Source organism: Opisthorchis viverrini (genome assembly GCF_000715545.1).
Source record: "Opisthorchis viverrini unplaced genomic scaffold opera_v5_75, whole genome shotgun sequence".
In the NCBI taxonomy this organism is placed as follows: domain Eukaryota; kingdom Metazoa; phylum Platyhelminthes; class Trematoda; order Opisthorchiida; family Opisthorchiidae; genus Opisthorchis; species Opisthorchis viverrini.
This window is the reverse complement of record NW_008751732.1, coordinates 1,053,413-1,067,740: the sequence shown is the minus strand read 5'-3', so window position 1 is coordinate 1,067,740 and position 14,328 is coordinate 1,053,413. Positions and strand designations below refer to the sequence as shown.

The following is a 14,328-nucleotide window of genomic DNA, read 5'->3' as shown; positions in this document are numbered from 1 at the left end:
AGTTCGAGCCCACCCAATCTTGAGATGTAGATAGTTTGAAGTGCCTGTTTAATTTATGGTATTTTAGTTGTTTTATGTCTCTTTTGAACGATCTCGAATTGTCGTTTTCACAAACATTGTTTTTCTTAATACAGTCTTCTTGTTGATAAGGAGGCTCCATCCAAGTGACATCTCTAGAAACATAGTTTCGGTTTATTTTTCACACCGTGATTTCAGCATTCCCCTTTCCTAAGTATTCGTCACACCAGGAAAGCCCCCAAATGGAAATAGTATGATCAGCTTGTTATACAGCCTTAATCCATCGTAATAGAAATATCCTCCAGTAATCGGACCGGGAACATTTGATAACACAACCAAAAACGAGATTCAAGTTCTAGACAATTATATTCGGGACCTTAAACCTGTAGCGCTTACTAGATGAGGCAAAATGGACTGAATTTTCATCGTCATCAGAAACAGCAACAACAGTGTCGACACTGATGTTCAACTGTCCACAAAGTTGATCTAACTATATCAAAGCTTTTAGTGGGAAGAAAAGAACGGAGTGAATAAGGGAAGGGACCTAGGGCCAACATTTTTCGGTGATTACACCCCCAAAAGTCCAGTCAGCCAATCTGGATGGAAATTGACAGCACGAACACCGCGAAATCGACCAGCCGCCATTTCTTGAAATGTCTCCAGCCAAGCTCATGGGGGTCTCATTAACCCCATCATGCAATGCGTACCGTATCAACACCCAAACTCTTCGTAATCTCTTTCATACCCTTTTGCCAAGTTATTGTCCACCTAGAAATTTGCGCCTTTCTGAAGGGGCCACGCAGAACAACACAGGTATTGGTGGACCGTGTTCCGTTATGAGCAGCACATAGCCGAGCAATAGCAGTTGGTGATATTGGATGTTTTGCGCCACTGAATTACCAGCTGCACAACCAAATACCCGTTTTAAAACGGTCTTGTTACGCTTCGGTGGTCAAAAACTCGAAAACACCTCATATCAACTGTCCGCAGAGACAATATCTTGCAACGATACAACAATACAGCCCTTACATACGACCTTCAAGTCTCAGTTTTTTGCTATTTTGACCCTAGAAGGTACTTTGGGCCTGTGAGATTCGTGCACTGACCGTCAGACACATTTCTGTCAGAGGTAATACAACTACCGAGGCATGTGAGGCTCTCCGTGACCTCTAGTACTTTTTGAGTTGAGAGGACTGTGCTTGATGGCTGCATGTTCTGAAACATGATTTTGCACTTCGAAGGTGCTAGACAAATGCTGAAAGAAGGCATGCTGATGGTCAATTTATCCAACAGGGCTTGTGCTTAGCCTTCGTATTTAGTGATGACCATGTTATCCAGATAGACAGGGTTCCTCCCAATAACGATCTGAACACAGGAGTCCTGAAGACTTCCCAACGTCCACCCCATTATTTAATTGACGTCAAAATTGAAGACGAAATCTTGAGAGACCGGACAATATAAGAACCAAATTACGTTCACAAACTCCTGGGCATCACCTTTTGATCAAGTGCAGTTAAGAGCGCTGAAGGGGGAGGGAGATGTCTCAGCGGTTAGTGTGCGAATTTACCGACCGAAAGGTCTGTTGTTCGAACCTGACCTCTGCATCTCGACTTCGCCTGTCTAGGCTCGAACAACCTGGTAGTATCTCAGACATCGTGCTTCCGTCGGATGGTATGGCAGCTAGGCACCAAAATGTGTTACAGCTGAACAATTGTCTTACTTGTAAGAGCGCTGAGTGGTCTACAGAATCGAACACATTCTTGAAACCAAGGGACATCAAAGTTGTGGATCATGTGTACGAATCCCGACCTAAAGCTGTCACCTTGTTGTGGTGGACAGGCTTTTGCGCTGCAATGTAGTCTATGCTGGCTGGAACCTAGTTCCTAAAGGTTCAGGCATGCCAGGAAGGCTAACGGGGAGCAGCCCGGTGGAAAACATTGATTCCCTGTACTACGAGTAATCGTATTACGAGGCGGTCTTTAGACAAAGTCCTCTGCATCTTCTGTGTGAGGGAAGTAAAGCGTTTTCCCCAGGTGACCAACATGTTCATATTCATGGAAACAGCGGTGCCACCTTCCCCCCTAGGAAGGACGGGGTAAGAAAGATCGACCCTAGAAACCGCGCACTCTGTTCGCTCGATGGGTTGATCTGACCGCCGGCGCATTGCTCAATATGGTCGAAGTACCTTTAAAACCAAAGAGTTTGGTGCTGCTTAAAAGGCATCTGCTGTGCGCAGCTGTACCAGAAATGAGATATTAATACCTGATTCCCTGCGCCTTCGGGCCATGCCGGACCACTACAGCCAAGCGGGTTAAACTTTCGAGTCAGAGGCTAAGGACAGGGTCCCCTTGCATCCTCCCACTGCCTTGTGGGTCAGATTTTTGAGTCGAAGCTTCAAGGTGGGGTGCCTCAAATAAACCCTTTTCTTCGGTCTGGTAAACTGGGAAGTATCATTTGCACATGCAAGTCTTCTCTCACCAGCCTTATCCGACACTCCCTCCCCACCTATCATACAATGCAGTGCAACCAACCCATCTGCCAATCCCCTAACCACTGCTCCGTGTCTCAACCATCACCCAGAAAAATAAACCAAAACAATCACTTACCAGCCTCTAAAGATCTGATCCACGTTGCAGCTTTCAACCTCAATACTCCATGTCAAATTCGGAAATAGGCATCCCTTGCTGAAACCTTGCTTTCCCTCTCTATCGATGGATAGTTAGTCTCCGAAGTACGCATAGAAGACCACTTCGTTGGTGCTTCTCAAGTCGCTTTGGTGTTCCTTAAGCCCAGGTGCTCCACATTTCATTCTTCGGGCATCCGGTGATCCTAACGCAATTGCTCGTGGTATCTACGGTGTGGGAGTTGCACTCAGCCCCAAGGCTGGAAGCACCTTACCGGACTGGATCCCAGGAAATAGTTACTTTCGGGTTGTGCGATTGTCTGACTCAATTAAGATTAACGCTTGTGGATGCGGTAAGCAGTATCAGTGTACGCCCCCAACAGACTGCAGCTCTGAGACTGACACTGGGTCTAAGTTGGACGACTAAGTTCGGAAGAAGCACAGTTAGGTGGTTGGTTTGGAGCGGTTTCTTCATTTGCGTGCAGACCACCGTCTGTTCTTGGCCAGTACGAACTTCCAGCGCAAATGCTCACATAGGGTTAGTTGAAGGTAGTCTACTACAGACAGACCATTTGGCTATCAGTTACTGATGGAGAGCCTCAGTTAAGGATTGTCGTTCCTTCTCGGGTACGCAACTTGACTCTGATCACGCCGTCATGCGGGCCTGATTTACACCTCGCTTTTCGCCAGCATTACGCATGACACAGAAGAGCAGCTCCGTTCATCAACTTCGACAAGTTTCAGTAGCTGAAGAGTATCGAGCTGATCTGGCTAGAAAGCCGCTGGAAACGCACAGTCATTTGGATTACGAAGGCTGGTTGGATGTTGAATGGAGTTGGGTGGAAGAAACAATCTTCTCAGCTTTCAGAACTATTTGTCCAGCCCATCTGACTCGAATAAATGAGCATTGGATACCGTTGTGAACAGCAGATCTTGTTGCTGCCAGAAAGGTCACATCAACAACTAGCCGCTATGGTGGTGCACGTGGATCCTTCAAAAACCGGATAATCCGAGCTTGAAGAATGACATAATGCTGGTGGGTGAAGATGGAGTAGGCTTTCGCTGTAGTCAACAGCTGCTCCCTGTTTTAGCTAACTCGATCAACTGATCAAAAGGAGGCAGGTATCGATGAAACAATATGTGAAAATCACTGAACACCAATTCACTCCATCGGTCGTCATCTTGTGCGGTGAGCTAAGCACTTCAAAGAACAGTTCACTTGATCTCCTTCAACACAAACGCTGGAAGAACCAAGCGGGCACGAATGAAATGTTGACACCAACCCAACATCAGCAACCGAAATGCAGCATGGGATTTCAACCCTGAAGCGCTACAAGGCACCTGGCCCGGATGCTCTGCATTCCGCACTGTTCGAAGAAGATGACGAAGTCCTGGTGAACAGTCTGACGACCATACTGCAGAGGATTTGGAACGAAAACAGAGTACCACCCGAATGAAGCTCCTCGGCCGTCATCCCAGTTTTCTATAGGGGCACAAAAACGTCATGTGAAAACTATCGTAGTATCTTTCTTATACCCGTTGTATCCAAGGTACTCTCTGGCATCACTTTGCGCAGTTTGATAGATTATCGGGCGAGACATTTGTGAGAATCAAGCTGGGCTTCGCCCTAGTCCAGGATGCATTGGCGATATCTTTACCTTGAGACAGATACTTGAACGGTTCCAACCCTTCAAACATCCCAAGCCGGTCATTTTTCCTTATCTGAAAGCTGCTATTGACTGGGTCAATCGTCAGAAACTGTGACGGTGCCTGGCCGTCAAAGAAGTTCCTTCTAAACTTATATTCCTTATTGTTGTACTGTATGCGAAATCCCGTGGGTGCGTACAAGTATGCGGGAAGGTTTTGCCGCGTCCAGTGGTGTATGACAAGGCTACCCTCTCTCACCTTTCCTCCTCAACTTCGTTATTGATATGCTGCTGGAAATTTCTCTGCCTGCCTCTGAAACCTCGCGAGTCGAAGTGCTCCCGAAACGTTCGCTCACAGATATTGAGTATGCGAACGAAATTGCTCTCCCTGGTTCAAATCCTTTCCAAATGCAGATCTTAAATAACCGCAGGGTTTGGTATGCGCTTCACACCTGCAAAGTGAAGAGTGCTGGTACAAAACTGGGTGGGATCAAACCCACACCTCATGCTTGCAGACGAGCTAATCGACGTGGTAGATAAATTTGTTTACCTGGGCAGCTGTGTAAGTCCCGGTGGACTGGCTGGAAATGATATTTGTCGAATCGGAAAGGCCAGGACAGCTTTTGTCAATCTCCGACACCTAGGGGAGTTACGCCTCCCTCACGTTACGCCGACGTAACGTGAGTTTCTCTGTCAAGGTGGTGCGGTGGTGCGATCCATATTGCTTTATGGATCAGAGACGTAGCCTCCTCGCGCAGTGGACATGTGGAAGATGTCAGTGTTTGACCATTGGTGTCTCCGACGGATTGGTCAGGTCTGGTGGGAACATCGGATTAGCACTGCTGAGGTACGCCAGATAGTTTTAAGAAGCAGAAACTCTCCCGCGATAGATGAATTACTCACACTTCTTAGGCTACGCTGGTTCGGTCATGTATTCCTAATGCCAGAAGACCGCCTGCCTCACAGAACTCTTTTTGTCCATTCCTGTACTGAGTGGAAACGACCAAGAGGTTAGCAGTGTATGGCCTGGAAACGAAGTATGAAAACACTAACCAGTTAAGATAGTAGGGTCGGCAACTGCCGCTTCCCTGGATGGGGACTCCGGGACTCAAATCACCAATGGCTAATGACACTGGTGGAAATGGTCCAATCGCGTAGTCCGTGGCGCTTGTGCTTCAAAGCTATCGCCTTCAGTGCGTAGCTACCCAGTTCCCGAACTAACCAGATGTGTCATCGTCTCCAAGGCTTGACTACATGTCCCATACTGTCCCGTTTTCCGGTGATCGAATCTGTAGCAAACGAAACCAATGTGCCTGTGGCACACAATTTGTAGCTGATAAGTTGTAAACAATTTGATCGAATTGAATTGTGTATACATATGTTGTTTCTGTAACACCTGACGGAGTGTGAATATGTGGCCGACGCAGCCCCGATTCGGTCGAAATCACGCTTGATGCTCACGTATCGAGGATTCGTGCCCCACCGTAAGACGGCGAAGAATCAGTCACGCCAGAAGTGTTGTTACAACGGGAGTCAAACTGACACTCCGGTGGTTGCTGCATTCACCGAAGGCATCATTCTTGGAGATTTGTGCCATCATCCACTTAGCCAGTTGTCTGGGACGGTCTCGTCCTCTCAGACAGACGCAAGCAGTGGCTAGAGAATCCATCATCATTCTTGAGTAGAGCACTAGGCAGGTGTTCAGGGCCAGAACGGAATGACGCACAGACACTTCTTGGGGCTGAATTGGTTTCTATACTCACAGTCCATCTTCATCATCATACTCACAGTCCATCTTTTTATTGAAGGCTGGTAGTCCTGATTTGAAGCATCGGGTACTCAACTGAACCTTTTTGATACTTGAATAGAGACAGCACTTTCTTTAGCCCTAGTCACAATGTTCGCACTGGGACGTCATCGACAGCATGATTTTAGTGTTCAATAGTGGCGCTTCGTTGCAGTAGCATAATGACAGTCCAAATCACTTTGGCCGATGTAAAGCACCGGACCGCGTACTTTATCTGTACCTTTGTGTCGATAACCTACGAGATAACGCTGAAGTAATGGTCTGGCATAGCAGTTGGGCACCGAAAGGGTGCTACAGCTGAACGATTGTTATTATTTATTATTACTGTGCCCAACGGTCTGAGCGTTTTCCTATGCTGGATATCAGAGAACCATTTTGGTGCCTGATGGTTCCACTGACAAGAGGCTCGCAAGGAACAGTAGAACGAATCAAGTGGAACAACCTGTGGACTTTTAGCATTTCTCCCGGTTTCCATTTCTTCGCCCTTTCGGATCTACCAAGCTTTCTGGTCTACACAGACACTTAGTTTCGGATGATGCTGATTGACGAGTTGTTAAGTTGTGGTTGCTATCTGGAGTAATCTGTCATCCGCCCTCCTGTAAATCCACGGTCCCATCGGGGATTAAGTTTCTGGATAAGGTGGGTTGAATTGTACTGCAGACAAAAGTTCCGACTTTTCTGTTTTCAACGGCCTTTAATATCCGATATGGGAGCACCCTACAGGCGTTGGGAGAGCCGGTCCTAATGATTTCGTTTTATTTCTTGGTTTACGAGCTTCCCAGCGGCTAAGTCACAATGGCTAAGAGAGGTGTGCGCGATTTGCGTACACTTGAAAAGCGCAATGAAAAGCAACAGCGTACAAGTGCATGGTCGGAGTCCATGCTGGTATTCCAGAAGAATCGGCAGGCAGTGGTCGACGCCCACCACCGATAACTGATTGCAACGTAGCCTATTTGGATTCGGGGCTGGTTTACTAGTGGCACCGTGATTTCAGGCGATTTCCGTTTTTCCGAAGATTGGTGCTATAAGGGGGTAATCTGTGATCGGCACACATTTGAAGTAGGCGATCTCCGTTGTCTGTGTGTCTCGTATCCAGCCCGAGAAGACTACCCAGTAGGGCCACAGAAGCTCTTAGTCAGCCTCTTGAGCGTTCATGTCACCAGAAATCACAGCGATCCCGGAGCTTTAGGCTGTCGTAAAAAGGCAGCTAGAAACTCTCTTTGGTTTATTCAGACCATCAGTCCGTTGCAGCCTAAGCAAACAGCAGGGAGCGATGGACTTAACTTTGTCGAGATTTTTTCTCGGACGTTACCAAACGAATCGCACAGAGGAGACTGTCAACAGGTGTCCAAACAAGCAGAGGCGCTTTCGCTCGATCGCTCAACACAATCCCCACCCCGGCGTGTCCAGCTTCAGCGGCCTTCTGATCACCAGAGCTGCGTAGTTGGGACCTGGAATAGAGCGGGGCACTCAGTTCAATCACAGTACTGACATTCTGTATCTTTGCTCCTGACAGATGGGAATCCAGCATCCAGAAATTCCAAATGAATCCAGTCGTTTAGCTCACATGTGCTTCTTCGTGTTGTCAATTGACACTTACAGACTGTCTGTATCAGCATTCCTGGCTCGACGTATTTTTACGGAACTGAGTCACAACATTACATAGACTTGTATCAACACCTTAACTTTCGTTTATCCCTTCTAGATCACTCTGATACAGAGGCACTTAGTCCGCGTGATGCTTCCCCCGGCAAAAAATCAACTTCGGAAAAACCATGTGGTGCCAATTCTACACCCTGTTTATCTGATAACCCAGCTGATAGTGGTGTTACCGAAACTGCTTTGACTAGCAACATCCAGAAATCGGACAAGCGTGGTGGAAAACATCGAAGGCGACGGGGAAAGAAACGAAGTGAGGTTGATCGAAATAGTACAAGTGATGAAACCCTTCACTCTGACGCTACAACCAAGGCACGACTGGGGCCAGAAAGATCTCCGACTTACATCGACGGCACTGCTGCGGCTGTGTCGGTGGTAAGGGCACTATTTGATTCAGTGGTTGACCTAGGAGTTGTCTCACAGGGCCCAGTAACCAGTATTTTATGTTTCTGACTTTCATATTTTGCTATCCAGCTTGATGTAGAATCTTCGTATTCGTGAAGACATTGAACCGCATGTTTCGGTGACGTTTTTCCTACCTCCATAACCCATTGGGTTATACTGCAGGATGTCCATTCGACCTCCACAAGGTCTCCTACCAGTGGAGAGAGGTCCGACAAACAGTTTTCTAGTCCTGTTAGTTAGACGTTGGAACAAGTATGACAACCTGTTCCTCACACCGACCACTACTGCCGTTCTATCAAGCTTTTTGAACTTCACGCTTCGATTGAGGACTTAATCGTCCTGCTGTTGGGGTTTACATGCCTTGGCGGTATCCTGGCGCACTGACATCCATGAATTAAGCACACTGGTTTACTTTTGTGCCACGTCAACTAGTGTCCTGCTTTCGATGATGGTGGTCTCGTGTTCACAAGTGTAGGCTTTATACTCCTGATCGGGCGAGTACTCCTCAGACTACTCCCTTCTTGCCTTGTCTACTAATCCTTTATTGTATTGTGGTATCATATTTTGTTAGATTGCCATTCTCGTCTTCTGCGGGCTCTTTTCCCCAATCACACCACTCTCACGTTCCATGTATAGAGTAGTGAAGCAACTTTTCCTGAAGTTGACCGTTCCTATTCCGTCGCAATTGTAAACTGTTGTGAATCATGTTAACAAGGCATTTGTAATGGGCCCAACTTCCACGATTTCTAATTATGTTTTCAAAATTAGTTGCACACATACAACTCCACCTTGTGTTCTAATTTGGTAGCCTATGAGAATGACAGTGCTTATACGAAGATAGGTGTAAGAATCAATAAATTAGACCACGTGCTTTTACAATCTGAGATCGATTGAACAGTGTGCTGACAAGCTCTAATTGGTCTGTTGAAAAAGCTGTGGGATTTTCCTTTGAACGACCAAGCTTTCCGCATACGACTTGACAAGTGTCCTTCGTAGATCCATTTAGTGTCACCGGAGGTCACCTGTATGTCGCCAAACAGGTGTTGCTGATTTTGAACGATCCACACACACCGTCTGGCACTCGTCTTCACGGTCACCTGTTAAAAACGAAGGACACGATCATGTCTTAACAGATAACTTTAAATGATACTCTTATTGGACTAACTGAACAACGTACAACACCATGTAAAGCGGACACCAACCAGATGGAGTTCAGAAAACCGTCACTAAGCCCAACAGTGGTCAGTGTTAGTCTTCTGTGACATTTCCGTACTGCTGAAATATGGCGCCCAGATTACACAGATTACGGAGCAAGCGTTCAAAATAAAAGCCACTGTCCATGTAGCGGTCAGGTCCTTTAATCACAGTCCAAGAATAAGGTCTCGGAACAACGCCCTGTGGGTTTCCACTGTCTTGTGAGATTCGCGCGCTTGTCGTACAGCTGCCAAAGTTCTGTTCACCGATGATTTAGGGAGGTGGGACAGGTAGGTGCGTGTTGGAAGCGGTAGTTGATATAATTGCTGTGTAAATACAGAGCTGTCAATGGGCTTTTAAGTGGGGAGATCGGGAAAGGAGCTATACATTGAAGACAGTAGCTTAGATGCATGGGCGCCATTAAAGGCGTGACTGCGCCATGTCAGACAATGTCTCTAACCGTTGATGTGGCCCCTCGGGGTCCCCATCCGGGGAGGGGCAATGAGTTTGTTGGTAATGGCTTTCCCACTTCGCTACCTCGCCTGACTTGTTTCCACCCTTCTCCTGGTTGTGCGAAAATAACCCTTCGAGGAAGCCGGTCGACTGGCCTACGAAGTATGTGGCCTAGCCAGCACAGCCTATGCAGTTTGATCAGTTCATCTATCGACGATGAGTGAGTTATTTCTCCCGAATACCATTCGACATACTTCAGTACTGCTTACCAGGTGTTCTCATAAGACTCGGGCAACGCTCCGAAGACATCAATGGTCAAACACTGAAAATCTTCTGACGTTCTCGACCTGCGCAGCTGGTGAGGAGCATCTGCGTGCGAACCTTCGGTGGTCCGTCTCACCCGTCGCTTCCACCTTGAGTGTCCACAGTACGCCACTTTCAAAGAAGTCCACGAGTACCAACTCAATAGATCCCGATGAGATGTTAATCTAGCTGTACGACGAAACGGAGAATGAGGAGATGTGGACTGCAGTGGGTTTGGTCTTCCTTGGCTAAACTGGAACTAAGTTCATCTCTGATCTCTGTGTAGCTTCGATTAGAGCGAAACGATTCGTACTCCATGACAAGTGCCCCGATCCGTCATTAGGAGCCTTAGAATAGCGATATACTGGCAGCCCCAAGAATATTCGATACAAAAGTTCAGTTCAAATAAGTTTTTTATCTCGTAGGCTGTTAATCGATATACGTCGGTTTCAGCTGCTACAGCTTCGTTCACCGAGGATAAGGAGAATAAATAAATGAGAACAACGCATTCGAGGCACAATCAGTGCATTGACGTACAATGGGTCTGTTTGTCCGGTGTGGTATGGATTGTGAGCTACGCAGAAAAGGCGACGCAAGCAAAGAACCGAAAGTCGAAAATAACTGAATGTCATCTCTAAATGCATCAGTATAATTGGAGGTGGACCTACCTAACCTGTATCTCCAGATTTTTCCCATGAGATGAGGTTTCCCTTTGGAAGGGGATGACGAAAATCAAACCTGTACTTACTAAATTCACTAATAATATCTTTTGATGATGGTCCTTATCATAAACTCACCACAGTAATGGTCTTCTCCGCCAAATAGACGGCGACACTGGCTGGAAAATTCATCGGTGTATTTCAGTACAGCCCGTGGTAGTTCGTCGGGACCTGGAGCACGCTGACGTTTCAGTAGAGACATACACTCAAACGCTTCTAAGACTGAAGAAGGTTCCGTGTTTCAATCAAGGGTCGACATTAAGTGTTGGAAGTATCAGGTTCCGAGGTTTCTTCCCAGCGGTCCAATAGATTGTATGTTTCAGAGAGTGGTAGTGCTCCTTGATGGTTTTACTGAAAAGAAGTTCCATTGGCACTGTCGAAAAAATCAGTCCAATATGTGCTCATATTCCTTTGTCCTGGATCCAGCAACTTTGCAGATTCTGATAGCCTATGGATATCGCACAGTTTGCTGAAGTGCGCGAAACCGTGTAAAGTAGATGGGCATTATTCGACTAAGAGACCTACAGGTGTGTATCTGAGCCAACCTTATGCTTCATTCGAAGCACCGGCTCCAACGGCTTCAGCAGCACGCACAGAAAGAAACTCAAATATGGGATCAGAACAGAAAAAGAAGCCCAAAATGCTTTCGAAACGAGATTGGGTTTTGCCACCGAGAACTTTTCCAACTTATCCCAGAATGTGGTCGTAGCAATCATTTGTGTCTGAAACTCTATGGGAAAAGAAACAGTCAATCTGGACAGAACATATCGAACGGCAGTTCAGTTGGTGTCTTGCATCAAGTATTCAAAATAGTTCTCTGATTCTTTTTCTAATGGCCAGAACATCACGAAGAAGTTTGCTGGCGTCCTGCACCTGAGCCGGCTATAAACACTTCATGGTGGGTTACATGTTGCCTTACCTTACCCTAAGATGAAGTTCGTAGCGAAATCACACTGTTTAAGGGGGGGAATATGTGGTCGAGACTGTTTTCTACCCTATCTGAAGATTATTCACTAATTGATACGACTTATACCAAATGCTTTGAAGGTGACAGGTCTCGCTTGTCGTTCTGGAGTTGAGTGCGTGGGTCATCGGGGTATCCACTCTAAGCTGCTGCTAAACTGATCCAAAGCTTTCCAGCATCCCCATGAAGTAACACTGTGAAAACCAAGCAATGTTCTGTCTATTCTACCTTCTCTCTGTCTCCAGTAAATCTCCTAGTACATTGTCATACATATAGACGTAAAGCAGCATTCACCTCAGTCCGTCGCATTGACTTGCGGCGACGTGTTTTCCCTGCAAACGTGCCAAAGAACTTCGCCCCTTTATTGCGACACGTGTGGTCGGATCACCCCTATTCAACCTTGTTATCAAGTTATTGAGAAAAAACTTGCCTATCTCTTGCATCGAACTCTCCCGGGAAAGGCCTTGTTGTCCTAGACTAGGTGAACGATGTCGCGCTGCTTACCCAGCTTCTGTCCAAGTAGAAACCTAAACAATTTTGCCGTACGTCTTGGAATATTTTCCGGCCCCTCAAACTGTAGAGCTAAACTCCTCTGCTAGTAGATCCACACAACGCCAAGTCTGGCCACGCGTCTGATGCGCACGAAGTGGCTTCTAAGACCCATAATTAGGGTTGTATCCCTTCGGTTAGTAGTATTGCTAACGGTGTGAGTGAGTGGATTTCCAGTACCGATTTGTTTCGTTCAACTCAAGTATCTTTGGAATCTACGTGACACTAGTTTATTAGTGGCATATAGGACCCGCAAAATTGCAGGTAACTGGCCAATGCGTTTGGAACAGAAGACGACCATTTGACTTTGAGATGTCTAAACTAGCCACGCTGGCTCGCATGTCCGGTGATAGATTACCTCATCCTACTCCGTTGACCTAAACGCGTTGTAACTTGAAGGAGACCCAAGGCGGATAAGTCATGGTCCGGGAACAAAGCCTCGTTGACTCGTGCCGTCTATTAATTTGGGACAGCAGAGGTCCGTTCACCAACATGACGAAGTCTCGTAGCCAACTTCCGTGTTTTATTTGCCCACTTACTCTTAACGTCCACTACACTTTAAGACCCTCAATTTGTTCCCTCATTCCTTTTCAACTGTGAACATCCAAATGTTGGTGAACCCACACACAGTCTTGCACGACTCATGACTTAAAACAGCTGGATTTCGGTGACACTAAAAGCTGGCTTGATGTCATTATTTCTCCACATCCATTTCAAACTGTATTTTGAATATCGAGCTGACAGTTGTGTTTCATGCTTTGGCCCAAGTTGTCTTTTGTACCACTCTGTATTTTCTTCTTGATGACAGGCCGGGCCATCGAACTTTCCTCTGTTGGGCGATGACAATCCGAAAAATGCAAACTCCCGCGTTGTCACGGAATCGGATGAACCAGTCACGTCTGGTTCCTCATCTGTCGTCGTCCTGAGCAACAGTGAGGATGATCCAGAAGGAGGGTCGTTTCATGCTGAATCACGACTCACGCCTGCTGCGGCTGAACGGTCAAGTAGGACTCGTGGAGTCGACGCGTCCGATGATAATTTGGGTGCGTTCAATTATGATGTTTAGTAACCGAAATCGCTTCATGTTTTTTTTTCGGAGTAGACGGACAAAACTGCTAAACCAATGAATCCAGGTTGTAAATTACACAAGTGCTTTTCTACGAATGATGTCAACTTAATTACCCTTTTGCGCAGCTGTTGCTGTTGTACTTGTTTCCGCGCTCTTAGCCGCTGTTCAGTCGGATTTGATCTTGATTGCCCGATCGACTAGGTTCTGCAGTTTTGTTTGACACCTTGGATCACAATTCGGTCTGGACAAGTAAGGCAAAACAAGGTTCGCATTGAATATGAATACCCATGAATCGTAAAGAAATCAGCTTCACAACACATGTATGCGATGGACAGGTGTTTTGGGGAAGTGTAGCCCGTAGGGTGTTTTCTTCAGGCGACCATATTTTGTATTTATGAAAGTATCGGTGTTGCCGTTTCGCGAGAAGGGACGACAGCAACAAATGTCAACTCTAAAAACTGCGCATTCCGGTCATCCAACGGGATTTGCGATCGGTTGACTCAGCTAGGTGGCCTTAACGGAGTCCCACACATCTTCAGGACACAACTTGACTTGTTATGGATCCTCCGTGTATTGAACCAAAAGCGCTCAGCAAGTCAGTGAACAGTAGATTTGTTGGCGGTTTTTTATTTATCCTGAGTGGGAAAAAAATCGCGACGCAACTGACCCCAATATTGTTTCACACCCCGGCGTAACATTCAGAATTGCATCTTGTTCTTGTGGATGGATTACACAATATCCTTGAGAAGAACAGCAAGGAAGATCCCCATGCTTCCTTCTCACATGACAACAGTCCATCTTTCGTCAAAAATCAAACCCTACGGTAGTGTCATTTCGTCTCTCCTCTCACACTCCGAAGAGGTGTTAGGGCTAAACGATTTCCGATCCCCATCCGAGTTGACAGGAAGTCAATTATGAA

General features: G+C 46.5%; 1 protein-coding gene across 1 annotated transcript in view; it reads left to right on the top strand.

Moving 5' to 3' along the window:
• Positions 1–14,328, top strand: part of T265_04548 (hypothetical protein) — a gene marked incomplete at both ends in the record, with an annotated part of 61,374 nt that overhangs the window by 32,015 nt on the left and 15,031 nt on the right. The window contains 2 exons of the mRNA XM_009169312.1: positions 7,800–8,128; positions 13,149–13,383. Of these exons, the coding sequence (XP_009167576.1) occupies positions 7,800–8,128; positions 13,149–13,383 (564 nt within the window). The remainder of the gene's footprint in view (positions 1–7,799; positions 8,129–13,148; positions 13,384–14,328) is intronic.